The sequence below is a fragment of the Phoxinus phoxinus genome (genome assembly GCF_949152265.1).
Source record: "Phoxinus phoxinus genome assembly, chromosome: 22".
Lineage (NCBI taxonomy): Eukaryota > Metazoa > Chordata > Actinopteri > Cypriniformes > Leuciscidae > Phoxinus > Phoxinus phoxinus.
The window spans coordinates 9,013,609-9,041,387 of NC_136897.1; the positions used below are offsets into that span (position 1 = coordinate 9,013,609).

Genomic DNA, 27,779 nt, shown 5'->3' on the forward strand with positions numbered 1-27,779 from the left:
CCAACCAACTGGTGAATGCCCAACTTTAGCTGCCATTTGTAACCCATTATAGCCCAGTTTATGTTAAACACTAGCCTGGCTAACGTCAGACCTCGTTTCATTGAGGTCTGGAAACCACATGTTAATTTTCTCGTATTTGAGGCGTGGTTTACGAATGCCCAGAGCCGTTTATTGGGCGCTACGAATGTCTATCAAATGCGCCTGTACGTAGCTCATAGCCAATCGTTTCAATGATACCAGATGACGTATGTAGAGCGACAAAATTTCGTAGAGGAAGAAGGCGATGGGTCATAGATTTGTGTACATGATGGTGTTCAGCGACTATTGCCGTTTGTGCAAGACAAACATGGGGGTAGAAGGTAAATCTGCAGTGCACATGTTGATATAACAAACTGCTTCGGTGTGTCGCATAGACGTCGTCATCGTCTTGCTGCTCCCTCCCCGTTCTGTGATTGGTCCCCTCGCTGAGGCGAAAATCTGATCCATGGTATCCAGGCTGCCTAGCAGCGTGAATAAAATCGCGCAAGGCAGCATGGGGAAACCCAGGCTAGTTAAATACAATATTAGAGCCAGTATTTGAAGTTAGACAATGTGAAGAGTGAACCTGCAGGGTTTTGTGTTTAATGCATATGACCATTTATCAAACCATGCAATAGTTTCAAAGTGAACTAAACTCAAGAAGACCTCCTGACATGGTTTGAGTTCTTTTGGAGGTTTCACATACACTTATACGATTTTCAGGGCTTTTTTTTCTTCTCTGAAATACTCTTGCACGTGAGTGGCAGTGTGCTGCTGGAAATCTGAACAAACAGCTTCTCATACATGCACATAGGCAGTTCTTATTCTGTCTGTTCATCGAGATGCAATAAAATGTTTTTTTCAAGTGTGTCTGTTGTTTGCATCTAAACAACAACATTTCTTGTCAGATTTCTGAGATGTCTCGCTAGTCTCATACTTAGATGAGCAACATTACATGCCATTGCCTTCATCTGATTGTTGCCAGGTGGTAACATCCTGGTTGGGATCTTTTGGAATATTGTACAGAGCAGCAGGTGCTACCAGCCTAATCTCATGAAATGCATCTCAATAGCACGCATTGTATTTATTGTGCAATTTATATGCAAAAAATTAGTTTTTACGTGCATATGATAAATATGCACAATAAATACAATGCATGCTATAGAGACACATTTTATGAAAACGGGTTGGTGGTGCTACACACAGAAACTGTAGATGGTTTGACTTTAAAAAAATTTGCTCTTATTGTTAGTTCTTCTGGTGTTTATAAAAGTAAAACACCAGAAGGTGATAAATATGCACAATAAATACAATGCATGCTATAGAGACACATTCTATGAAAACGGTTTGGTGGTGCTACACACAGAAACTGTAGATGGTTTGACTTTAACATATTTTGCTCTTATTGTTAGTTCTTCTGGTGTTTATAAAAGTAAATAGTATCTATCTTACCTCTATTACTTCACCGTGACTTTTTTTAAAAAAATACTTTGAATACTTATCTTAAAAGATCTTAAGAATAACCTGTCTCCTCAAGATATGATCTATTTAAGATTAAAGTTTGGAAACTAGCGACTTGTGTTGACATAATGGGCCCTATTTTAACGATATACTGTAAGAGCATGGTCTAAAGTGCAATCCACTTTTGCTAGTTTAACGACGGGAAAAATGGTCTGCGCACCCGGGGCATGGTCTAAAAGGGTTGTCCCTATTCTCTTAATGAGTAATGGGTGTGTTTTGGGCGTAACATGCAAAAAACAATCAGAGCCTCATCTCCCATTCCATTTAAAAGCCAGTTGTGCTCGCGCCATGGCGGATTGGCTATATTTACATGGCGGAATTTGCAACAGTAAAGACTGAACGCGTCTACAGAGAGGAAATAGATCTGCTCGTGCGCAAGGTTAAAGCGTGCAAGCAGACCATCTATGGGACAAGCCGGAATCCACCATATCTACAATATGTACACAATAATAATCTTTGACAATGTAATCCTTTTATTTTTAACATTTGACATGTTTGTGTGCTGCTGCGTGACGGGCCGGCCCTGCGTGACCCTGTGTGTGTAATAAGCAGAGTGTAAGCACGTTGTGCACCCGCCTATAGGCGCATATTAATAATGTGTCCTTTAAATAACAAAAAAATACTGCGCCATTGACTTTAGACCAGGTTTTTGTTGGTCAATGGCACAGTCTATTTCAGTTGCCTCAAAATAGCAACGCGCCAACAATGCACCCGAACACACCTGGTTTTCAGACCAGCACGCCCATGGGTGCACAGATGGGCGCAAATGCATATGCTATTTTAACAACGTGGCGCAGGACGTGAAAATGAAACCGGCGTCGGGCTGAAACTAGCAAAGAGAACACTTGTGGTGCGCCTGGCGCTGCATTGCGCTGCATTGCGCCCGGGTGTATGTTAGGGCCCAGAAGGTTCACCAGAATCAGATTATGCTCAAACTGGCCATCATAATGGCCCACCCGCAGATGCTAAAGTCAGCTAAGCCCTGATCTCTTTGTATCATATTCGCCAGCTTTCATTTTATTTTCTGGATTATCATTTAATCAAAAACATGATGTTTATACTGCCTTGTAAGCATTTGTATTTCCATGAGGAAATGCAAATCTAGTTTTTATCAATATCAGTACCCAGACCAAGTGATGCCTCTCAAGGGGATTAAAATAAATACAGGGAGTGGTATCTAGATCTAGAGTGGTATAAAAGATATCTAGGGAGAAGAACGGAGCAGAACAGATGGCTGTGAGAAAGAGGAGCAGGAGGATGGGCGAGCGACATCTCACCCCTCACTCGCTCTGTTGACAGCTCCCATCCTCCAACCTCCTCCCTAGTGCAAAGCGAGCAGGGTAATTTTACTTGTGTACAATCCAGCCCCAGGCGGCACCCTGTAATAAGCACGGCACAGAAGCACAGGTAAATAAATCTGTGTGATGAAGCACCACACACCACAAGGATGACAAGTACCTCCACTACTGGCTCCAAACAGCATTTCAGTATCTATATCTGCCACGGTGCGCAGTTCAAATGAAGATGTTCATTGTGGGATCTAACAACAAAATGACAGATAGAAAAAGACTCAAAATGTCCAACAATAAAATAAGGACGCTGGTGATGTGTTTAACCAAGATCTTGAAGAACAAAAAATCAATCTGCTCTGTCTTTTTCCCCCAAACAATGCAAAAACGCTTCAGCAAATGTTGTAGGCAATCCTCAGAGTATATCAGAGGAATAACAGCATCTTAGAAAACTAAACACTCTGAACAACACAACAGACCTTCGTATTCAAGGACGCTACTGCTCGCCAGGGTACCTGGGGTTTGGTGGAGGCTGGGGGCAGTGTTGGGGGATGCTCGTCGATTGCCGTGGTTACCAAACTGGGGGAGAGACGGGAGGGAGCTTCAGTGAGTGGAGCATTGTCGTAATTGGTAGGGGAGGTATAATGACCATCCTTAAATGCATTCATGTCCTTCAACAAGGAGTCTAATTCTGGTTCAGGGTCATAGAGATCCCCTAAGAGAAAAAGAGAGAGAAACTATGGTTGGTTTTTAATCAAATTAGCATTTAAAGTCCAGACCTGGCGATTTTCTGAAATCACTACTTATACTCTACTCCGTTTATGGCTATTTGGACACATCAGGACTTTATTGTTTAATTTATTTAATTTACATACACTACCGATCAAAGGTTTAGAATAATTATGTTTTTTTTATGTTTTTGAAAGAAGTCTCTTATGCTCAGCAAGGCTGCATTCATTTTAACAGTAAAATTGATTAAATATTTTACAACTTAAGATAACTGTTGTCTATTTTAATAAACAAAAAAAATAAAAAACTGTGATCAAGAGAGCATTTTTAACATTTAATTCTGTGATGATGTCAAAGCTGAATTTTCAGCATCATTACTCCAGTCTTCAGTGTCACATGATCCTTCAGAAATCATTCTAGTATGCTGTGTTGGTGCTCTAGAAACATTCCTTATTATTATCATTGCTGAAAACTGTTTTTGTTGCTTAATATTTTTGTCAAAACTGTGATACACTCCCAAAAAAGTTTGGAAAGAGTAAGATAAAAAATCATTAATGCTTTTATTCAGCAAGGATGCATTAAATTGATCAAAGACTCATTGGCTTTGAGTGGAGATCCTATGGCCTTGGATCGATTGCTCCTGTCTGCGCCTGGACACGATGACAATGCAGTCTTGAAGTGTCAACCAGTCCCTTCCCTGTTACTGAAGTTAACGTGATCCCGGACGTATCCAGATCAGATGGTGGACCTGCACCTGGACTCATCCATGACGCATCCCTGAAGTGCCAGCCGGCGTGATGACTCTGACCTCCAACCAGATTGAAATGGAAAAAAACTCGAAATACTCCATCCTTCGGAAGGACTATTTAAACCGAGGTCCTGACTCTCTGTTGTCATTAAAAATCCCAGGATGTCCTTCGAAAAAGAGTAGGGGTGTAACCCCGGCATCCTGGCCAAATTTGCCCCTTGGCCTCTGTCCATCATGGCCTCCTAATCATCCCCATATACTGATCGGCTTCATCACTGTCTCCTCTCCACCAGTAAGCTGGTGTGTGGTGGGCGTTCTAGCGCAGTATGGCTGCCGTCGCATCATCCAGGTGGATGCTGCACATTGGTGGTGGTTGAGGAGATCCCCCCCCCCCCTCCCTCCCCTCTATGTAAAGCACTTTGAGTACCCAGAAAAGCGCTATATAAATGTAATGAATTATTATCAAAATTATTAAATGTTCTGATCCAATCTGACTTGTAATGCTGCCTGAATCTAGCCTAGAAATCTAGACGCACCCTGGCGGCAGTAAAATGTATTTTGCAGCCAGGGCAGTCTAGAAACTCTCCATAGACCTTCTAGCTGCAAAAACCTAAATTGGGTCAGGCCAATCACGTCGTGTATAGAGTAGGCGGGGGCGGGCTTAACATATGACGACAGAGTTGCGACGGCTGCCACTTGAAAACAAAGAATGGCGGCTGCGAATGGAGAACAGCGGTCTTTCGAATCAGCTTTGGCCGCGACTCTGGAGGACTTGGAGTTAAGTTTTTCTTTAAGAAAAGAGCAAAGAACGGCACTTAAGTCATTCTTAAAAAAGGAAGAGGTGTTCGGAGTTTTGCTGGACCGGATCTTTGTCGCTCTGACTACGTCACCTTCTTCGTTGCTCTGTTTGGTTGTAGCGCTATCCTATTGCGTGCAGAGGGATTTTGAGAGACAACCGTTTATCCCGCCCCTCCGATTAAGCCGCATCTATGGAGAGTTACCAGACTAAACATCTTGATGTAAGTCTGGCTTGCCAGGCTAGCCTGAATCATAATCATACACTGTTCGCTCATTGGCCAGAGGAGAACTGGCCCCCCACTGAGCCTGGTTTCTCCCAAGATTTTTTTCTCCATTCTGTCACCTGATGGAGTTTTGGTTCCTTGCCACTTGTTTGCCTTGGATTTTGGCTTGCTTAGTTGGGGACATTTATTATTCAACAATATTATTGATCTGCCTTACTTAAAGGAGAACTCCGGTCAATTTTAACATTGAGCTCAATTTTTAGTAAATTTGGAGTGCTGTCAATACAGAGAACAACGACAAAAATCGGTGTTGCCTACACCGTGTTATCCTCTTTTTAAAATTCGCACCCTATTGACTTGAATGGGGCACGTTTTAAACCTGCTTTTATTTCTCTTATCATCCTTAATGTGTCATTACAAGTGCCCAGCCATGTTGAGTGATTCCTTCTAGAGTGAACACGAGTGAATCTGACTGCAGTAGATGTGAAAGATATGAATAAAAATGATGTTATATCAGCCAGCGCACATACCTGTATTTAGTTCCTGTTTTCGGTCGAAGTCCAAAGTAGTCGATTGTCGAGTTCACGCGCGTGATCTAAGTAACTAAACCTATGCGCGTCAACTCGACAATCGACTACTTTGGACTTCGACCGAAAACAGGAACTAAATACAGGTATGTGCGCTGGCTGATAAAACATCATTTTTATTAATATCTTTCACATCTCCTGCAGTCAGATTCACTCGTGTTCACTCTGAAGGAATCACTCAACATGGCTGGGCACTTGTAATGACACATCAAGGATGATAAGAGAAATAAAAGCAGGTTTAAAACGTGCCCCATTCAAGTCAATAGGGTGCAAATTTTAAAAAGAGGATAACATGGTGTATGCAACACCGATTTTTGTCGTTGTTCTCTGTATTGACAGCACTCCAAATTTACTAAAAATTGAGCTCAATGTTAAAATTGACCGGAGTTCTCCTTTAAGGTGGATGATGATGCAATTTTTTTCTAGAAACAAACTTTGTTGTATTATTTTCATGTTATCACTGTGAAGCTGCTTTGATACAATCTGTATTGTAAAAAGCGCTATATAAATAAAGGTGACTTGACCAAAAGGTTTTCTGAAGGATCATATGACTCTGATCAACAAAGGACAAAAAAAAAGTATTTTAAATGCACATTTTCACACATTATATTTAATTAACAAGATGTTAAATTTAAGTTGACGGAAACTCTTCCATCCTCTGCAGCAGTCAAGTCATTCTCCATTCAGCATCTTCAAACAGCTATGACAGGGAGCACAAGAAAAACTTTCTTCATGATGCTACTATTTAATGCATAATCTAAACATAAAGGTCTGCGCTTAATTTGAACACAGACACTATCACAACTAAAAAAGTGTGCTCTCCTTTTTTTTCTGTTCAATCTGATCCCAATTGTGAACACCCAATGCAACTATTGCCATTGAGAGTGGTTTCTTTGTTCTTTTGCCTGGATTTTTACAAAATAATTTAAAAAGAGAGATACAATTGTTGTTAAAAAGAATGTTGTTAAATTATTATACACATTTTCAATTTCATTTTTTTTTTAAGAAAATATTGTTTTTGTCAAAGAGGATTGGCTGATAAAAAAACGTTTGGGAATCCCTGCCAAAGAGAAAAGAAAATCATACAAGTAATATGTGACTAAGTAAATGTCAACAGAATTGTCCTTTTTGGTAACACTTTACTTTAGCCGCGTTTCCACCGCGGGAACTTTCCCCAGGAACTAGGAACTTTGGGCTGGTACTCGGTGTGTTTACACCGCAGGAACCAGGGTCTAAATGAAGTTCCGGGTAAATATTTTCCCCTCCGAAAGTCCCTGTTCGCGAGGTAGTACTTTTTAAAAGTTCAGGAACTTTCGGGGGTGGGACTTGCGTGCTGAACATGCTGATTGGTTGTGTTCACGCCGCATTTTGATTGGATGACTCCACGCAGCATTCTATTTTAACCGGCATTTTTAAAAATCTATTGCGTTTCGTGGCTTCATGCAGTAAGAGTTGTCTGTCTGCAAATATGGAATAAAAAATAAAATAAAAAAGATAACACAGCTGGACCGATGACGAGGTTCAGGCTTTATTAAGCATATTTGTGTAACAGGATTTTTTTTGCGCGTTCGTCCCAGCCATCTCACGGTCAATGTCCGCATCGTCTAATTTTATATCTAGCTTTCTGAACACACTGTAGTATCAGTGCTCGTCTCGTTTCTGCTGTTTTGTTAATTTCCTCGTTAGTAAACAAACAACTGCAGTACAGTTTGAATCTCCTCCATACTTATTATAAATGTGGCGCTCAAAACTGATTACTGTCCTTCGCAGACTGGGAGGAGCAGTCGAGCGCAGTTAGAATCTTCCCGGGACTTAAGACCGCGGTGTAAACGCAGAAAGCAACCGGTGGTCTGGGGCAAAAAAAGTTCCTGGGAAAAAAGTTCCTGGGACAAATTGTTCCGGGTAATTTCGGTGGAAACGCGGCTTTTGATAGTCCACTTTAGACATTCTACTAACTATTAGTAACTTTGCAACTACAAGTCAACAAACTCTCATTAGAGTATTAGTAAACTGTGAGTAGACTGTTTGCTTAATATCTGCTAACACTTTATTCTGATGGTCCCCTAACAGAGCATAATATAAAGTAACTTGGCAACTGCAAGTCAACTTATTCTACTAACCCGAACCCTAACACCTAACCATAACCTAACAGTCTACGACAGTCCACTAATACTCTAATGAGAGTTAGTTGACATGTAGTTGCAAAGTTACTTATAGTAAGTAGAATGTCTAAAGTGGACTATCGAAATAAAGTGAAACCTCATTTTTCTGTGAGCAATACCTTCAACCTTTCTTTGTAGAATGTAAAATCTTAGCTGGCTAACTACAGTATAGGCTACTTAGTTAGCCAGATAAGATTTTACATTCTTTCAGAATGTTCAGAAAATCTTCCTTACCTGTAGAGAGACTTTTGTCTCTTTTGCCTCCCTGCTTTCTGTGCTCAGCCAGATGCCCATGGCCACGTCTCCTGCCTTTACGATTGAACTCTCCCTCTGGTGGATGATTTCCCCGCCGCATATGAGCAGGACCCCTGACTTCATCGTGAACCTCCACCCTCATACTGTCTCCAGGCCCCATCTCCAGCCTTACAGGGCTCAGGCCCTCAAGACTTGTCCCATCATCCTCTGGTCGGTCCACAGGCCTTCGAGAGAGCAGCCCAGCATTATCACTCTCTTTGCGTGACCAGTGTCTTCTTCGCTGGCTGTCGCCCAGAAGACCCAAGTCAGGGTCTGGCTTGGAGTCAGTGGTGGAGGTGGAAGACCTGGTCAGACTCTGTTTGGCATTTTCAGATGGGATCTCAGAGCTGTGCGAGGTGTGGGACAGTGTGATAAGGAGCAGGGCAAAGAGATGACACAAGCCTGGAGCTGCCATCTTCAAACACAGCGCCACCTGCTGGTAAGGGCACAATCAGGTCAGCTCAAAACAGACAGATAGATACAGAATATTTGTACTTTAAATACATTTGAGTGTACACGTATTACATATGTGACCCTGGATCACAAAATCAGTCACAAGTAGCACGGGTATACAGTATTTGTGGCAATCGCCAACAATACATTGTATGGGTCAAAATTATTGATTTTTCTCTTATGCCAAAAATCATTAAGATATTAAGTAAAGGTCATGTTCCATGAAGATATTTAGTAAATTACCTACTGTAAATATATAAAACATTTATTTTTGTGAGTGAACGCAGCACAATCGAAAATGCTTGCTACTGATGCAAAAAACACAGAAAATCGAACCCGATCCGAATTTTTTTATGACGGATGAAAGTTTCTGACGCAGTGTGTAAACGTGATTGACAAAACGCGAGATCGTATTTATTTTTTAACGTGAGAAAAAAAGAAAGAAAAAAAATTTGATTTCGTACTTGGTGTGCAAGAACTTTAACACTGCTGAATGAATCTAATATAACATTTGAGGGAGAGACATCTTTCTGTAAAGGGGATCCACTGGAGGGAAGTGTAGATGAGAACCCAAGTGCAGTTTATTATAACCAAAACCAAACATGAAAAAAAACATGACATGAAAACCTCAAACATGAACAGAATATTACAAACAGTGATCTACAGGAAACAATACTTGACAAAGACACATGGCAAACATGAGGGCTGAAATACATACAAGACTAATGACAAGACAAGGGACACCTGTGAACAATGAAACAATGAACCAATGACAACATGAAACAGAAACACATGGCAGGATCACATGGAACATGGAATCACATGACAAGACACAGAAATATGAAACAAACCAAAACCAAGACAATACCAAATCGTGACAGGCTTGCCAGGCATGACGTGAAGTGGCTCAGGCTTGGTGGGTACTGTGGGGTTGCGGGGTTCCTAAAAACCGACCATAAATAAGGAGCCGCTCAACAATAAAGCTTGGTCAATAAATTGTTCAAGGGACCAGTTGATCTTTCCCCCAGGTAGCCTAGAGCAAATGGGTTCGTTTAATCCAAAACAAAAAATGTCCTTTAGAGCCACGTCATTAAAATGTACCTGGCAGCACAGTCCACAAAATTCCTCCACGTACGTCTCCAGGGGACCGTACCCCTGACGTAGATTGAGGAGGGCAACCGCTGGGTTCATTTTAGGTCCAGTATTCTGTAAAGGGGATCCACTGGAGGCAAGTGTAGATGAGAACCCAAGTGCAGTTTATTATTAACAAAACCAAACATGAAAAAAAACATGACGTGGCATGAAAAACTATGAATTTGAACATGAACATCAGACAAGGGAACACATGGCAGGATCACATGACTAACAGGGAATCACATGATAAGACAGAAATGACCAAATCGTCACACTTTCTCTCTTCTGAAATTTTTTATCAATCTCTCAAAATCTTTCCTCTTTTAGAAAGTCATAGAAATGTTATCGTAGAGTAGAACGCAAAGAAAATATTTATATATTTGTTGTAGTTTTTTTTTCACCACAAAAAAATATCATTATTATAATTTAAAAACCCCAAAACATGCTCATCATGGAAAAGGTGTTATAAAATCACATATGTATAAAAATTGATGAATAGATTAATCATCATGTTGTTAGCACACTTACAGACTACTAGAATCGAACCCTGACACAAATTTTGGATGTTATGGCCAATATCCCCATAATAATAATGCTTATTATAACTAAATTCATCAAAACTGGAAAAAGGACAAATTTTTAAGGCAAAAACTCTCGACTAACACATTGGCTAGAAGTTTAAATCAGGACATCTCAAACCAGAGCATCATAGTACACCCACAAATACTTACATATTTAAATAATAGCCTTGCTTTGCTTTGACATGAAATAAACAAAGCTCAAAGGCAACCTAAATGTGTTGAGAAAACTTGCCAGACTAAATATCATGTTTGGCTTCCCACTAGGCCAAGAATAAGAGGATCCAAAGGAAGAATCTTTCCTCAGGTGGCATATCAAAGTCAAGCTTATGAGAAGGTTCTTGCCATGCATCTCACCATGCAAATCAGTGACATGGGTCTTACTTTGATCATCCGAGGTCTCCTCTCATCGTCAGATTTCCCCTTAGTAAATCTGGCCCCTTCACTCTGTATTTTATTCCTGAGAGCTGCTCACGTTGCCTCAAACAGCAGGGCCCGTATTCTTAAAGATTCTAAGAATCCTCTCAGAAAACTTAAATTTTTTTACGTAGGAGTCTTAGTTTAAGAGCGATTCGGGACCTATCTGAGAGCAACTCTGAGCAAGGAAAAGACAAAAACGTTCATCTTAGTGAGGGAGGCGGGGCTGACCCCGTTGCTATGTATGCTGTCTATTTAAGTGATGGTTTGAATGTTGGTTTTAATGTAGCAAACATGGAATAAAAAACAAGAAGGTCGAGAAAGCCCAACTGGACAGAGGAACAGCGTTTACTGTTAGCCCAGTTAGTGGATGAACACAAGGCATCCGGAAAATTCGGGCCGGGTGTCAAAAAGCACAGGGCAAGAAGCAGACGTGGGAGCTTATAGCGGTAAATTATAAATTAATTCCCCTGCTTGTGCGCACCAGGGAAACCTGCTATATTCATAAATGCAGTTTTTTCGAGCCTGCAAGGTGGGAATGTCCAGTGGAAACGAAATGAACTGCGACACAATGAGAGGTTCTGAAAGTGCTGTAATTGTTTGTGTGATCACTCTGCTTACAGAAGGCTGTGACAGACCCAAATCATCACTGCTGCATTGTTGCATTTTCCCAGTTGCCCAATATCTTAATGTAGTGATTATACTTTCATTTCTGGCACTATGGCATTCCTGCGCTGTGTCTTTAATAAGATCTGTCACAAACATGATCCCTGCACGATCTAATCTATAGCATCTTATTAACTCACTGTCATCCATTTTCTAAAACACATTTCTTCTCCCTCTTTGTATTTCTGTCATTTTCTCCTCTGCTAAAGAAACTCTTAAGCCTCTTAAAAGTCCTTGTCCGTACTCCTAATAATTTTGACCTCTTTTAAGGGTTAAGATGCTTTCTGAATTACTTTTTTCTTTACTAGGATTTGTTATTTAATTTTAAGAGTAAAAACTCACATTTCTAAGAATTTTCTTAGAATTTTGTCACTAGGAGCTACTGTTTGCATTAAGATTTTGTATGAATACGGGCCCAGGCATCTATCTCTGCATTTAAGACTGGCACCAGAGGTACTGATACAAACATGCTAACTTTACATCTAAGATGTCTTCTGATTATGTGTCATATTTCTAATGATAGAGTACGGTTATTCTTATGATGGACTCAAGTCATGTCGGAATGATTTAAGAATGTCACAAATAATTACTCGTGTGAAACTCTGGAAGTAAAGTTTGTATGCATTTTGTGTATTGTTGATGAATAGCAATGTAGCTTCCTAGAAAATAACATTAATTTAACCAGTTATGTGGTATCAGGCTTGTGTGATCAAACCTCGTTTTTCTAGTGATAAACTTGTGAAACTTGTGAAAAGTGAAAAGAGAGCAAGAAATATGAAATTGGCCAAAAATTAAATTTTATTCCAAACCAAAATCACTTGATGCTAATTCCATTAGTTAGACTATTTAGGCCAATTCAATTTCACATTCAATGTAAAAATTTAGAAGATATTTACTAGAAATGTGCCCAACGCCCTTATTTGAAAGGCATGGTTAATGACTCAAATGCATTGCAAATAATAATCGAAATTGTATTTTCGCTAGATGCAGTCACAATCAAATACACTGCATGCTGATTTCCTAAGGGCTGCACTGAAAAGGTAGCAACACATATGCAAGTGAAATCCTCATTTGTTAAGGTGTACATATTAAGATATCCCCATTAGGCAGCAATTTTACAGTTTTGGCACCAGATCCATTTATAACTATTTATAAACATAAACAAAGAAGGTAATCTAAATCACAGGAGTAGAAAAGATGTAACTTGTATTTGTAACTTGTAATGTAGTTTGGCATCTGCATGAAGACAGTATTGAATAAAGGGCTGAACCAAACGTAGGTCTTAAATACACCAGCAGCATATCACCCTGTAGCCCTAGACTGGTTGCCCACTGAAGCTAAGCAGGGCTGAGCCTTGTTACTACCTGGATGGGAGACCTCCTGGGAAAAACCAGGTTGCTGCTGGAAGAGGTGTTAGTGAGGCCAGCAGGGGGCGCTCACCCTGTGGTCTGTGTGGGTCCTAACACCCCAGTGTAGTGAAGGGGACACTATACTGCCAACAGAGCACTGTCTATCGGATGAGACGTTAAACCGAGGTCCTGACTCTCTGTGGTCATTAAAAATCCCAGGATGAAAAAGAGTAGGGGTGTAACCCCGGCATCCTGGCCAAATTTGCCCCTTGGCCTCTGTCCATCATGGCCTCCTAATCATCCCCATATACTGATCGGCTTCATCACTGTCTCCTCTCCACCAGTAAGCTGGTGTGTGGTGGGCATTCTGGCAGAATATGGCTGCCGTCGCATCATTAAGGTGGATGCTGCACATTGGTGGTGGTTGAGGAGATTCCCCCCTTTTATGTGAAGCCCTTTGAGGTCTCAGAAAAACCGCTATATAAATGTAACAATTTATTATTATTATTAAATATACAGGAAATAATGAGCCACTAAACTAGAAACAGGTGTACAGCATAATCAGTTACTATGGAAACAAATTAGTGACTAGAACAAAGGAAACCAGAAGAAAACACAGGAAACAAGAATATACTATCTAAAAGTCCAACACAAACTGAAGCTAAACGTAACACATAGGTCTCGCCGGGTTTATTTTTTTTATTTATTTTTTTAAAGTGGAGGGAACATGCACAAATGACACCTACACTATCACCCTATTAATTTCTTTATATGTGAAAGTTTTGAGAAAATTAAAGTACACCCATTATTCATTTGGGTTGGCTGAATTTATGAAGATCCCAATCTGTACAACATTCCATATAGTACATATTGAAGAAAAATGCTCCACAAATGTTTTTCAGCTTAAGATGCATGTAAAACTATGAGGACATTACTCTTCATTGCCTTGGTGACTGGAGAGCACATTAAAAAGACTTAGATTGCAGCTCCATCTCACACCATTATTGCCTTTTAATTGGTATCTCAGTGCTATGATTTAGGTAATGAATCAAGCTCAATGAAATAAAGCAGAATTTAATGAGAGTCTGGTACAACTGGCGGTAATGAGAAGAGTTTAATATGCCATGGTTTATATAACGATATGCAATACAATTTCTGTTTATAAAACACATTTAAAAACAACTGTGGCTGACCAAAGTGCTGTACAGAAAATAATAAAACTAAGAAAATAGAAAAATAAATCTACAAACCACTCAACAAAAGTAAAACAATAATCCATATGGTCAAGGAGTATTGAAAGCAAGAGAAAATAAATATCAAGAGAAAACAAAAGCGCGATGGCCTCGTTTTTAAAGGCTGAATCTAGGCACGATGAGTAAGCAGAGATCACTGGATCTCAGAGCTCTAGAAGGAGTGTACAGACGGAGCAGATCAGTCAGGTACTGAGGGGCCAAATTATGAAGTGCTTTATAAACATATAGTAGAATTTTCAAATCATTTATTTAGTTGACAGGTAGCCAGTGCAGTGCAGATAAAATAGAAGTTAGGAGTCCCAGTGAGGAGTCTAGCAACTGGGTTTTGCACTATATAATACATCTTTCACTTCCACAAACAGATTAAAAAATGTCTTGCACACACAGCAGGGTTCAGGACAACTTTCTCCCACCAATCTTTGCCATGTACTCTCATCCATAGATCATTTATAGGAGCTAAAGTGGCACTATAACCCTGTATTTCTCCACATATTTGTCCTGTATATTGATTAGATATTTATTTAAGTAATATAACTATAAAACAGCATATGTCACGACATTTCTGCAAAGAGTGGCACAAAAAAGGTTCTATAGAGTGCTGTAGCCGTGACGTCGAAACCCCAAAGACACATTTGCCAGTATGGGTTCTTCAAAGCCAGAATGTTCCAATTGCTTTATGCATGTCACGGTAGACATTTTCTCTGTTCCTTCTAGTCTCGTCTTTATGTTGTTGTGTGAGCGCATGGTTATGTGGGCGTGAATGTTGACATTACCTGATCCGCTCCAGCTGTCCATCATCATCACTTCACCAGCTGCGGGCAATCTCACCACTCACTGCTTGTCTCCTCTCATTGTCAGATCGTTGTTAGATGTTTGTCGTGTTGGTGTCCGGTCTCCTGTTCCTGCCTTGTTCCTGCCTTGTTCCTGCCTTGTTCCTGGCTTGTTCCTGCCTTGTTCCTGCCTTGTTCCTGCCTTGTTCCTGCCTTGTTCCTGCCTTGTTCCTGTCTTCACGTTTCGTGTGAGAGTTCCTGTCGTCACCGTCACCTCATCATCGCACTTCTCACGGATCCTGACCATCTAGTCCCTGCGTCACTAATTCCATCTGTTTGTACTGCCACCCTGTCATTTAATAAACCGCCTGCTACTGTTTCCAGTTTCAGCCTCCAGTGATTATGACAGAACGATCTGACCAAGGAATGGAAGCAGCGGGCGCGTCTTCAGGATCATTGGAAGACTTCATCCATCATACCATCCAGAGAATGGATTCACAGCAACGAGAGATCGGTGATACGGGTCGCGCAGTACAAGCGTTGGTGACGCAGGTGTCCGAGCTCACCCAGCAGATCCAACGCCTACAGGGTCCCGCTGCGCCGCCCACACCGACCGTTCCTCCTACAGTTCCAGCGCACCCCTCCCGGTCAGAGCCCCGCCTACCCGCACCTGAATCATACGCTGGTGAGCCAGCTTTTTGCAGATCATTCCTGACGCGCTGTTCGATGCACTTCGCTCTTCAACCTCAAACCTTCTGTACCGAACAAGCCCGGGTGGCTTTTGTGTTGACTCTGCTGACTGGGAAGGCGGCGCTGTGGGGAACGGCGGTGTGGGAGAACCAACCCATGCTGTGCCTCGTTCCAGACCCTCGCCGCCGAGATGAGGAAGGTGTTCGACCGTGCCGTCTCGGGGAGAGAGGCTGCCAGGACCCTAGCAGAACTTCGCCAAGGGGAGAGATCTGTCTCCGATTTCTCGATCGAATTTCGGACCCTGGCGGCGGAGTGCGGATGGAACAAGGAGGCGCAGTGGGACATGTTCCTGCATGGGAACATGTCTGGGTTCTTCAAAGCCAGAATGTTCCAATTGCTTTATGCATGTCACGGTAGACGTTTTCTCTGTTCCTTCTAGTCTCGTGTTTATGTTGTTGTGTGAGCGCATGGTTATGTGGGCGTGAATGTTGACATTACCTGATCCGCTCCAGCTGTCCATCATCATCACTTCACCAGCTGCGGGCAATCTCACCACTCTATATATACTCACTGCTTGTCTCCTCTCATTGTCAGATCGTTGTTAGATGTTTGTCGTGTTGGTGTCCGGTCTCCTGTTCCTGCCTTGTTCCTGCCTTGTTCCTGCCTTGTTCCTGTCTTGTTCCTGTCTTCACGTTTCGTGTGGGAGTTCCTGTCGTCACCGTCACCTCATCATCGCACTTCTCACGGATCCTGACCATCTAGTCCCTGCGTCATTAATTCCATCTGTTTGTACTGCCACCCTGTCATTTAATAAACCGCCTGCTACTGTTTCCAGTTTCAGCCTCCAGTGATTATGACAATGCATAAACATTGTATTTGAATTATGCTGGCAAACCGAATATAGAATTTAATTCATTAACAGGACCTGAAAACATTTCAATGCTATGCTACACTGACATGTAATGTTCTTTACATGTGTAGAAACTCTGTTTGGATGCATGTAAAAATTACTTTAAAGTTTTCAATTAGCTAGATTTAATTTATTTGAATTAATGAAAGTCAGAGGAAACAATCGTAGTAGTGATTATTTTGAGTTGCTAATGGTAGTGTACATATCGGTTTTAGCATTGTGTTAGTGCTACCATTAGCATTAGTATGAATTAGTGTTTGTATTGAGTTTATAGCATGCTTTATTGGGATTAGGGGTGTGTTTACATTGTGTTGAAGCCAGCATTAGCATATTCAGGTCTCTCTGAGACTTTCTTCAATGTGAGAAAGGGGTAGTTCATCAACCTGACACCCCGCTCAGGCAGCCATTCTGCTCTGCTAAGACAGCGGCATATGATAAATCAATAAGGATGGGGTATTGATCTTGTGTGGGTCGATAGTTGGACCAGCCTTATCAGCCAGAGATGCACAAATGCACCTCACACCCTGCAGAGATAGTTGTGTAGGGTTGCTAGCCAAGGGACTTTATTGTGGGCTATTTAAGAACTCGTCGACAAAGGCTAAGTGAATGAAATTGCATATGAGGCTGGGTAGCAAATCTCCAGCCAGAAAAAGTAGTTGCAGGCGCTTCATTTGGGAATACACACGGACTGCTTTGGACTTTATCAGTCAGTTGTACACACTGTGTGCTTTTCACAGCCGGAGAGGGTTTGGAGCGACTGCTGAGCTTTAGTTTTCACACAATTGCTAGTCTCTATTCAGTATGAGCGCTCCCCCGTAGACTTTTTAGTATGACAAATGTGTTCGTTAGTAGTTCATTAGTCTCTCATCCACCACACAAAAACAACATAAAAGATAACTAAAGAAATGAACAGCAATCGGACATTAAAATCAAGAAGAAAATGTCAGAAAGCTGCTCAGATTCCTGAAAGGGCCTCACAAATGTATAGTCTGGGTGATGTGAGTTCATGCTGATCCAATACAAAAACTGCCCAGTGTCATGTGACTAACAAGTGGACCTCTGAGGGGGCTGAAGGATGAAATTAAGTCTTGAGATGTGGGGGTCGTGACTCATGCACCCTGCGGGGCTTGGTAGGACCTCACCCACAAAGACCACACATCAATTAAATAGGAGCCATGGTAAACATACACAACATCTGGCATGATATGGCAAAGGCCCAGTGCTCAGCCTTAAGGTAAGATGCTGACCGTGAGATGACAAGAGAGGAGAGATGTGGGAAGAGGGGGTGGGGAATCTTATATATCCAATGCATGATTTATAAAGATGCTGGGCTGTGCAAAATCAATAATACAGCCATTGGCTGTAAAAATGTTGCCTATTTGTTCGACATACAATTGCTATGTGATTTCTAGATTTCTAAAAGAACTTGATCAAAACAATATCCAATTCGTATACCAGTTATCAATGCTGAATTGGACTTTGACAGTAAGAAACAGTTATTTCCTAATAATTACTGCAGATTTACAAATTGTCTGAAGAAAATGCCAGATGCCTCACTGTATGTTACCCTAGAGTGTTGTTTCTATGTTGTTGCTACGGTGTTCTTAGTAGCTTATACCGTGCTTTTTTGTAGTTACTAAAGGTGTTATGATAGTTTCTTAGCATGTTGCTTAGCATGTGGTTGTTCAGGGTGGTTGCTAGGAAATTGCTAACTGGTCCACCCAGAAATCTCTGAGTCCTAAAACTGGGCTGGGGTCCCTCCCTCTATGTAAGTCTATAGGTTTTTTTACCCACACATTTTATAGTCTGCTAGGCATAAGAGTATGTCTGATCACTTAGAAAACGTTGAAAATTACTGTAAACATGCTACTCTAAAGACCTGTTAATTTGTCAAGGGTTAGTTGCATGTAATTGCATGTCATTATGCAAAATGTACAGTTATTACTATAGTGACCACATGTAATGTGTAACAAGGACACTAAAATAAAGTGTTACCATTGCGTAACCTTGATGTTACTATAAAATACTGACAGTTTTATGGTTTTAAAAATCTAAAATTAAAATTGAAAATAAATCTTTATTAATCGAAAATCTGCTTGGATTAAAAACACTATAATAAATATACAGTAACAAAATACTTTTATACTATATATTAATAGGCTATATACAAATAGTGAGTTCTTCATTCATTGTCAATATAATTAACAAAATTATTATTGTTTAATTAACTCATATGTAAAGATTTACATCATGTTTTTATGCTTTGTAAACAATTTATTAACAATAAATAGTTTTCACTTTAAATCACATTATGAAATGGGTAAATGTTTTCTCCAAAACACGTTAGCCACATTGTTGTCACACCTAGAATTTTTTATGAGTAAAAGGCCAAATTCCCTTAATCATCCATCACAATGAGGGAAACCAAAGAATATAGTTCTGATGTGCAGCAAAAGATTGTTGAGCTTCTCAAAATAGAAAGTGACTGTAAGAAAATAGCTGAAGCATTGAAAATTCCAATTTCCACCATCAGGGCAACAATTAAGAAATCAACTAAAAATGTTACGAATCTGCCTAGAAGAGGACGTGTGTCTCTATTGTCTTAATGCGTGGCGAGGAAGATAGTTCAAAGACGCTCCAAGGATCACAGCTGGAGAATTGCAGAAATGAGTTAAATCTTGGGGTCAGAAAGCCTCAAAAAATTATTCAGCCCCTACATTACCCCATTATGTCTGTGAGGAAGCACAACCTGATCACCAGGTTCCTGAGGGGCGCTAGGTGTCAGGGTTATGCCCTGCCGTCTCTGTTTCATGTCTCGATGTTTGTGTTGTGCTTTTAACATAATGGCACTGTCTTTGTTTGTGTTGGCCATGTGCTCCTCTGTTCCTGCCGCCTTGTTTCCCAGTACCACGTCCTCTTGTCTAGTTGAGTCCTCGTTTGTCTGAGTGTTGTCACCTGTTCCTCATGTTCTCTGCTCCCTTTAGAGTCATCGTTTACCTGAGTATGTTCATCTGTTCCTTGTCTGAGTGTGCTCACCTGTTCCTCTTGTTCTCAGCTCCCGATACAGGTATATGTGTTCTCTTGCCCTCATGTTTCGTTATATACTTTCTATGTGATACATTGTTTGTTTGACAGTCTACTGTAGATTCTAGTCAGAGCTTACTTTAGTCTTGTCTTGGTCTTGCTGTGTCTTTTGTCTTCCCTAGTTTGTCCTCCAAGCTGAGCTTCCCTGGCCGCTTACACCGTCAGCCAAGCAGCAAGAAAGTCTCTTGCTGGCATTCTGTGTCTACCGTTCCTCCTACTGTCATCCTGGGTTGTATTCAGAGGTCGCTCTCTTAGCCTGCCTGTCTTTGTGCCTCATCCCTACCTACTGTTTGGACTATTCACCTCCTCTCCCTCACAATATCCTGTCTTGTTTGATGTCTTTCAAATAAACCCCTGATCACTCATTTCTGCATTTGAGTAATCTTGAGTAAATTTGGACCTCTTCTTGGTCTTTTCAGCCTTGCGGTGAGCGCCCTTCAAGCTGCTGCAGTCAGAGGAGATGAAGATCCTGTCTTTCAAATCGGCGCTTCTGTCAAGAGGTTTGGGGCCTACAGCCATTTTCGCTCTACGAATTGTGCCTAGAATTCGGCTGGCCAACTCTCACGTAATCCAATCCAACTTTATTTATAAAGTACATAATAAAACAACATAGTTGACCACAGTGCTGTACAATAAAATAAAAAATAGAAAGCGAGACAATTACAAAAAACAATAACCACGAAAAAACAACACACACCAAGTCAAGTCATCTTCATTTATATAGCGCTTTTAACAATGTAGATTGTTTCAAAGCAGCTTTACAGAGATAAACGTATAATTTAAGGTAACAGATATTTTTGGCTTTATAGTGGTTCTTAAATAATGTTATTTTCCAGCTAAAGTTAGTTTTGATTGATTCACTTCCGTCGAAGTGATCATTTGTTATTAAATTAGGGGCCGCTAAGACGACACCGTTCTCTCTACACAGACTTTAAACGCAAACCTGTGAGAAACGCTGATGGCGCTCACGTGCGCATCAAGAATTAATTCTATAGTTATGCGCATTTGAATATATATGAGCAGGTTTGTAATTCCCTGCAAACCATGCCTAAACAAACTACTTGTCTAAAATGTTGATACAGAATCACTTCGGGGTAGGTACAGTACGTGAGCCGAATTTCCCCACAACGCTTTATCTGTAGAGTGGTAAAGGGATCCTCCATAGGGAGAGGCTATTCAGGATACTCCGTCTGGCGCGTGCAATGATGACGCAGTGAATAGTGACGATTCTCTCTGACCAATCAGCAGTCTGCCGTGTTTTCACGTCACATTTTAGTATCGCCTCAGCTCGCTTAGAACCTCGCTGAAGGTGATACGGAAAAAAGTACCTGGAAGCAGGAACCGGTACAACTTTTACACAGTGGAAAACCAAACAAAGGCGAGGCGAGTCGAGGCGAGCTAGTACTGTGTAGTGGAAAAGCGCCATAACTAGCTACAACAACAATACCTCAGCATTCATACCTGATCAAAAGCTAATGTAAAAAAAAAACTTTTTTAACCATTTATTAAAATCATTCAGGGATATGATTGTCTCAAATACGCTGGTAAGCTGTTCCATAGCCTTGGGGCAGCTACCGCAATGCGTGGTCACCTCTGGACTTCAGTTTTGATGGCGGAACATGTAGGAGATTTTGTGCATTAGATCGTAATGATCTCTTTGACTCATGAACATGAATGAGATCAGCAATGTATGGAGGGGATGTACCATGCAAATATTTAAAAACAAAGATTAGAATCTTAAAATGAATTCTATAAGCTACTGGGATCCAATGCAATGATCTCAGGATATGGGGTAATATGGTCAGTTCCAAAAACCTGTCAGTAGTCTAGCGGCTGCATTTTGGACCATATGTAATCTGTCCAAAAGTTTTGTTTGAGTGCCATAATAAAGTGAGTTACATTAAACTAATCGAGAGAAAATAAAAACACGAATGATCTTCTCCAAGTCTGTAGGAGAAGCACTCGTGTGTATGCCCAGAAGATCAGCCCCTGTTCTAGACTAGGTGCCCATGTGTTGTGATTCGCCTACGGGTGATCCCACATGTGTATTCTTCCACGGTATGGCTTCCCTGACGGCGAACCGATGTCTTTCCCTGCCATCTCTCCTCGGTATTGATTTCACCCTAGCTAGGCTGGATCTACCACAGATACCTTCCATATGTAGCACTTCCACACGTTTCCACATGTTACCTCCCTACGGGCAGGATGTGGTCTCCGTAACGTCCTTTTAGAATAGGCACGCTTTCCCAGTGTTATCCAAATAGTCTCACTGTGTGGGTAAGAAGGAACAGCAGTGATCAACTATCTGCATTAAAGCCCTGTCCTTTCTCCACCCCAGCAGGTGCGAGGGGTTAGGCAGTTTACGGGGCACTGGAACGGGCAGCAATACAAATTTTTTAATTATAATAATAATTTATAAAAAATAATTATAATTAATATAATTATTTTAATTAGTATTATTAATAATAATAGTAATATATAAGTAATATTAAGCTGTGATAAAGCATTCCTGTTTATTTTTGTAAATTTTTTATTGAATTGTAATGTTACCTGTAACTAAATGCTTTCTCTGTATTCAGGTTTGACTGTAGTAATAATAATGCAATAACGTGTACGCCTCACATCAAAATGTATTTACATTTCTTATAAATCTTGACAAAAAGTGTTATTTGAGCATATCTAAAAAATACATTCAAATCCACATCTTAAAAGTAAGTAATTTTGTCCAAAAACAACTTGAGAATTCACAAGCCTCTCCATAGAGAGCTATACAGGCATCTAGTGGCAACACCATGAAATTACATTTTTTATTTTATTTTCTATCAACAGATGGCGCTCATCTGACTTCAAAATTTGGATTTAAAATGTCTAGTCTCTATATTAATCTGAAATACTGCATTAATTGAAAAAATTATTTTAAAAAAATGTAGAAAAAAAAAAATCAAATCCTCTCAAAATGCAAAAGAAAAAATATTATTGAACAAAAATAAATTGCATTGGTTTGGATGAAGTTAAATTTTTAGGTGTCCGGTCACTTCTGACCAGGAAGATAACAAGAGCTACAAGGGTGTTAAGGGTGTTAAATCACTATTTGTACATGTACATGCTTCCAATGAGCCAAATAATGAGAAAGAACCAAATCTCTTACCACAGCTATGCAGACGACACACAGATCTACTTAGCCCTATCGCCAAACGATTACAGCCCCATTGACTCCCTGTTCCAATGCATTGATGAAGTAAACAGCTGGATGTGCCAAAACTTTCTTCAGTTAAACAAAGACAAAACTGAAGTCATTGCGTTTGGAAACAAAGATGAAGTTCTCAAGGTGAGCGCATACCTTCACTCTAGAGGTCAAACAACTAAAAATCAAGTCAGGAATCTTGGTGTGTCTCTAGAGTCAGACCTTAGCTTTAGTAGTCATGTCAAAGCAATAACTAAATCGGCATACTATCATCTAAAAAATATTGCAAGAATTAGATGCTTTGTTTCCAGTCAAGACTTAGAGAAAATTGTGCATGCTTTCATCACCAGCAGGGTGGATTATTGTAATGGACTCCTCACTGGCCTTCCGACAGTTGCAGCTCGTACAGAACGCTGCCGCCAGGATCCTGAGCAGAACCAGAAAATATGAACATATCACACCAGTCCTCAGGTCTTTACACTGGCTCCCAGTCACATTTAGGATTGATTTTAAAGTATTATTACTGGTATATAAATCATTTAATGGCCTAGGACCTCAATACATTGCAGATATGCTCACTGAATATAAACCCAACAGATCACTGAGATCATTAGGATCACATCAACTAGAAATACCAAGGGTTCACTCAAAGCAAGGAGAGTCCGCTTTTAGCTATTATGCCAGCCGCAGCTGGAACCAGCTTCCAGAAGAGATCAGGTGTGCTCCTACAGTAGCCACATTCAAATCCAGACTCAAAACACTTCTGTTTAACATTGCATTTACTGAATGAGCACTGTGCCACTGTTCGTCCGACTGTTTGCACTGTATTTTATTTTATTTTATTTTAATTTTTTACTCTAAACTGTTTTAATTATTCTTATTTCTTTTGATTATTTTAATTTCTTCTATGTAAAGCACTTTGAATTACCATTGTGTATGAAATGTGCTATATAAATAAACTTGCCTTGCCTTGCCTTGCCTATTTCTAACAAAAAGATATCTAAAACTTGATAAGAAATAGTCTTTAAGATTGTTTAAATATATATTCAAATCCACATAAAAAAAATAATTAAGTAAATGTGTCCAAAAACAACTAGGGAATTCACATTCCTCTCCATAGAGAGCTGTACATGCCATCTAGTGGCAACACTATGGTTCTACGTTTTTTCTCCATACTGTCACCAGATGGCACTAATCTGCCTTCAAAAATATATATTTTGAAGGCCTAGTCTTTATTTTAACCTACAACACTGCATTAATTAATATATATATATATATATATATATATATATATATATATATATATATATATATATATATATATATATATATATATATATATAAATATATGTATTAAAAAATGTATTAATTTCATTGGCAAAAATGGACCATACATACAAATTCTCTCAAAATACAAAATTAAAAAGAAAAAATATTATAGAACAAAAGTAAATTGCATTGGTTTTACTGGGATGGAGGAAGTTTAATTTTTAGGTGTCCGGTCACTTCTGACCGGGAAGATAACAAAAGGTGCACCCAAATGAAGAGCACCTGCGGGTTGAAGAGATTTTCCCACATTTTTTATTATTTTACTTCAATGAAAGGTTAGATTGTTGCAAAACATTTTAATGAAAGATCAAAAGAACAATGCAGATTTATTTTTACAGCCATCTTTGATCATTTTTACCAAGGGTGCCAATAATTCTGATCATGACTGTATATGCAGGTACTGACAGGTACCTGGCAGTGTATATACACACATACCTGTTAAAAGTCATTAAAAAATTTTTTTTTTTAAAGAAGTATCTTATGCTCACCAATGCTGCATTTATTTAATCAAAAATACAGTAAAAACAGTAATATTGTGAAATATTATTACAATTAAAATAATTGTTTTACATTTTTATAATTTATTTATTTTATTCCTGTACTGACAAAGCTGAATTTTTAGCATCATTACTCACATGATCCTTCCGAAATCATTCTAATATACTTATTTTCTATTAAAGAAACATTGTCTATTATTATTAGTATTGTCAATGTTGAAAACATTTGTGGTAAAAATTATAGAGATAAATTGATAATTTTATTCATCAAAGATGCATTCAATTGATCAAAGTGAAGACATTTATAATGTTACTAAAGGTTTAATAAATTATTTAATAAATATATTTTTAAAAATGCAAATAAACGCTGATCATTGAACTTTCTATTCATCAAAGAATCACCATTTCCACAAAAATGTTAAGCAGCACTACCGCCTTTAACATTGATAACATTGAAATGTTACCTGAGCTCCAAATGGTTCTGAAGGATCATGTTGTCATGATTCCTGTTTTGTCTTCCACTGGTCTTGTGTGGACTTTTATGTTATTTCCTGTTTTGCGCCATGTTTTGTAGTCCTTTGTAGGTATTCTTGTTGATTTTTTCCCATGTGTGTCTTCTTTGCCAATTAGAGTAATGACTGCTGAAAATGTAGCTTTGCATTGCATCACATAAACAAATTACATTTTAATTGTATTCAAATAGAAAACAGTTCTTTTAATTTGTAATAATAGTTTGCAATATAACTGTATTACTGTATTTATACTGCAATATTACTGTATTTTTGGTGAAATAAATGCAGTCTTGGTGAACATAAGAGACTTCTTTCAAAAACTTTTTTTGCTGTGGCAGTGGTGATGAAAATAGTAGACTAAATAATTTAAACTCTGAGAAGACAAAATGACTCAACGACCAATGCAGAGAAGCGAAGCCGCATGAAGAGTATGCGGCGCGCGACTAGTAGTGAATGATCGTTCATCATGAATGATTCGTCACTCTGTCTGCACTCGCTCAAAGATCTTCTGCATACAAACGGACCCAGCTTTTCGTGTCCACACCAATCTGTCAGTGTAGTTCCCACATTTTTAATTATTTTACTTCAATGAAAGGTCCTGAACCAATCTGGCAGAAGTAGGACGACCAGCTTTGTGACAGATAGGCAGCAGCTAGTGAGACTGGGGAAACTCAGTCTGCATAGGAGACAGACAGTGCAGTCATTACAACCTGGAGCTGAACACGCTCAAAACTGTGGAGATGATAGAGGAATTTTTAGGAGGGACACCCCATCACTCTGCCTCCTCAAGATCACGAGCAGCACTGTGGCAGCAGTGGAGTCATTCAGGTTCCTGGGCATCACCATCTCTCAGGACCTGAAGTAGGACGATCACATTAACTCCATTGTGAAAAAGGCCCAGCAGAGGTTGTACTTCCTTCACCAGCTGAGGAAGTTCGACCTGCCATAGGAGCTACTGACACAGTTCTACTCATTCGTCATGGAGTCTGTCCTGTGTTCATCTATAACTGTTTGGTTTGTTCAGCTACCAAATCAGACATCAGGAGACTACATCGGACAGTCCAGACTGCTGAGAGGATTGTTGGTGCGCATCCTCCAGGACCTGTACTCTTCCAGAGTGAGGAAAAGGGCATGTGAAATAATCACAGACTCCACTCAGCCTGGACCTGTTTGAACTGTTGCCATCCAGACAGCACCTCAGATCACTAGAACATCTAGGCACAGGAACAGTTTCTTCCCACAAGCTAATTCCCTCTTGAACAGTTAAATGCCTTACAAGTGCAATACCCCACTTTTTTGTGCAATGTCCTTGTAAATTAATTTAGTTCTATTTATTCATGTTATTATCCACAATACTGTAATGTTCATTATCTGTATAATCTCTATAATTTGGGTCAAATATGGACGAACCCAACCGTGGGGTTAAAACACTTAATTTGAAAAATTTAAACCAACGGCTGGGTTTGTCCATATTTGACCCAGCATGTTTATTCTGACTAAACCTGTGTCTTTATACTTTTTTATATTTGTTATTATTGAATGTTATATTTATTTGTTTGTAATGTCTTGTTATACTTACTGTATATGTGTGTACTGGAAGCTTCAATAGCCTACCAAGTAAAGTCCTTGTTTGTGCAAGCACACACTCTAAAAAATGATTTTTTTTTTATAAAAAAAAATTAACCCAACGGTTGGGTTTGTCCATATTTGACCCAAATTTAGGTTAAACCAACCTTGCATTTTTTTAGAGTGCATTTGGCAAAAAAACTGTTTCTGATTCTGATTCTGTAGAGGCATGTTTTTCCAATGAACCTGTGTTGATTGTTATGCTGCAGAATTTGAGATGTTGTCCAAGTTGGCAAGTTAGTAATTACCTGAGCATAATACTTGGAGTTAAATGTTCAAATCACTATCCCTAGTATGGCCAATAATAATAGTGATGTTTAATAATAATAGTGAGTTGAAGAAAAGCTACCAATTCATTAAATCATAAAAACGTATACTTGTTTACCTGCATGTCATGTGACCATCAACTGACATCAGCAAATCTTGACCGTGTGAAAATGTTGTTAAATTACTACAAATAAATATTGCGGTCAATATAAGGTATTCGGCTGACAAAAACGTTTGGGAATCCCTGGCTTGGGGAAACAAGAAAACATTCAATAGTCAAATTTGTCATCAGCAAGGTTATTATAGTGAACAAACAAACAAAACAAAAAAAATCTACTAAAAACAGCAAAAGCACACAAAAATATGTAAAAAAAAAAAAATATATATATATATATATATATATATATATATAAATTAATAAAAAACATTTTACTAATCAAAACTAATTTAAAAAAAAATACATGTAACTATAATAGTGTCTGAATTATACTAATAGCACTAGTCATCGACCAAAATAATTATTCCAGTATATCTTGAATATGTTAATATTTTTAATAATCTATCTGACTGAAATAATCAAATATATATCCTATGGAAAAGCATTCCAGTCGTCTACAGTAACACAAGAAACAAATCACAAATGCGTCTCTATATCACACAGTGTGTTTATCGTGCAATTTATACACAAAA

At 39.4% G+C, this 27,779-nt stretch overlaps 3 protein-coding genes across 3 annotated transcripts in view; 1 reads left to right on the forward strand and 2 right to left on the reverse strand.

Moving 5' to 3' along the window:
* Positions 1-27,779, forward strand: part of LOC306991003 (uncharacterized protein) — a 538,544-nt gene that overhangs the window by 187,348 nt on the left and 323,417 nt on the right. The gene's annotated exons all lie outside the window — the stretch shown is intronic.
* Positions 1-27,779, reverse strand: part of pank4 (pantothenate kinase 4 (inactive)) — a 153,872-nt gene that overhangs the window by 32,717 nt on the left and 93,376 nt on the right. The gene's annotated exons all lie outside the window — the stretch shown is intronic.
* Positions 1-27,779, reverse strand: part of draxina (dorsal inhibitory axon guidance protein a) — a 59,159-nt gene that overhangs the window by 26,170 nt on the left and 5,210 nt on the right. The window contains exons 2-3 of the mRNA XM_079598421.1: positions 8,311-8,803; positions 3,344-3,543 (exon numbers count right to left, since the gene is read on the reverse strand). Coding sequence (XP_079454547.1) covers positions 3,344-3,543; positions 8,311-8,785 — 675 coding nt within the window. The 5' untranslated portion in view covers positions 8,786-8,803. The remainder of the gene's footprint in view (positions 1-3,343; positions 3,544-8,310; positions 8,804-27,779) is intronic.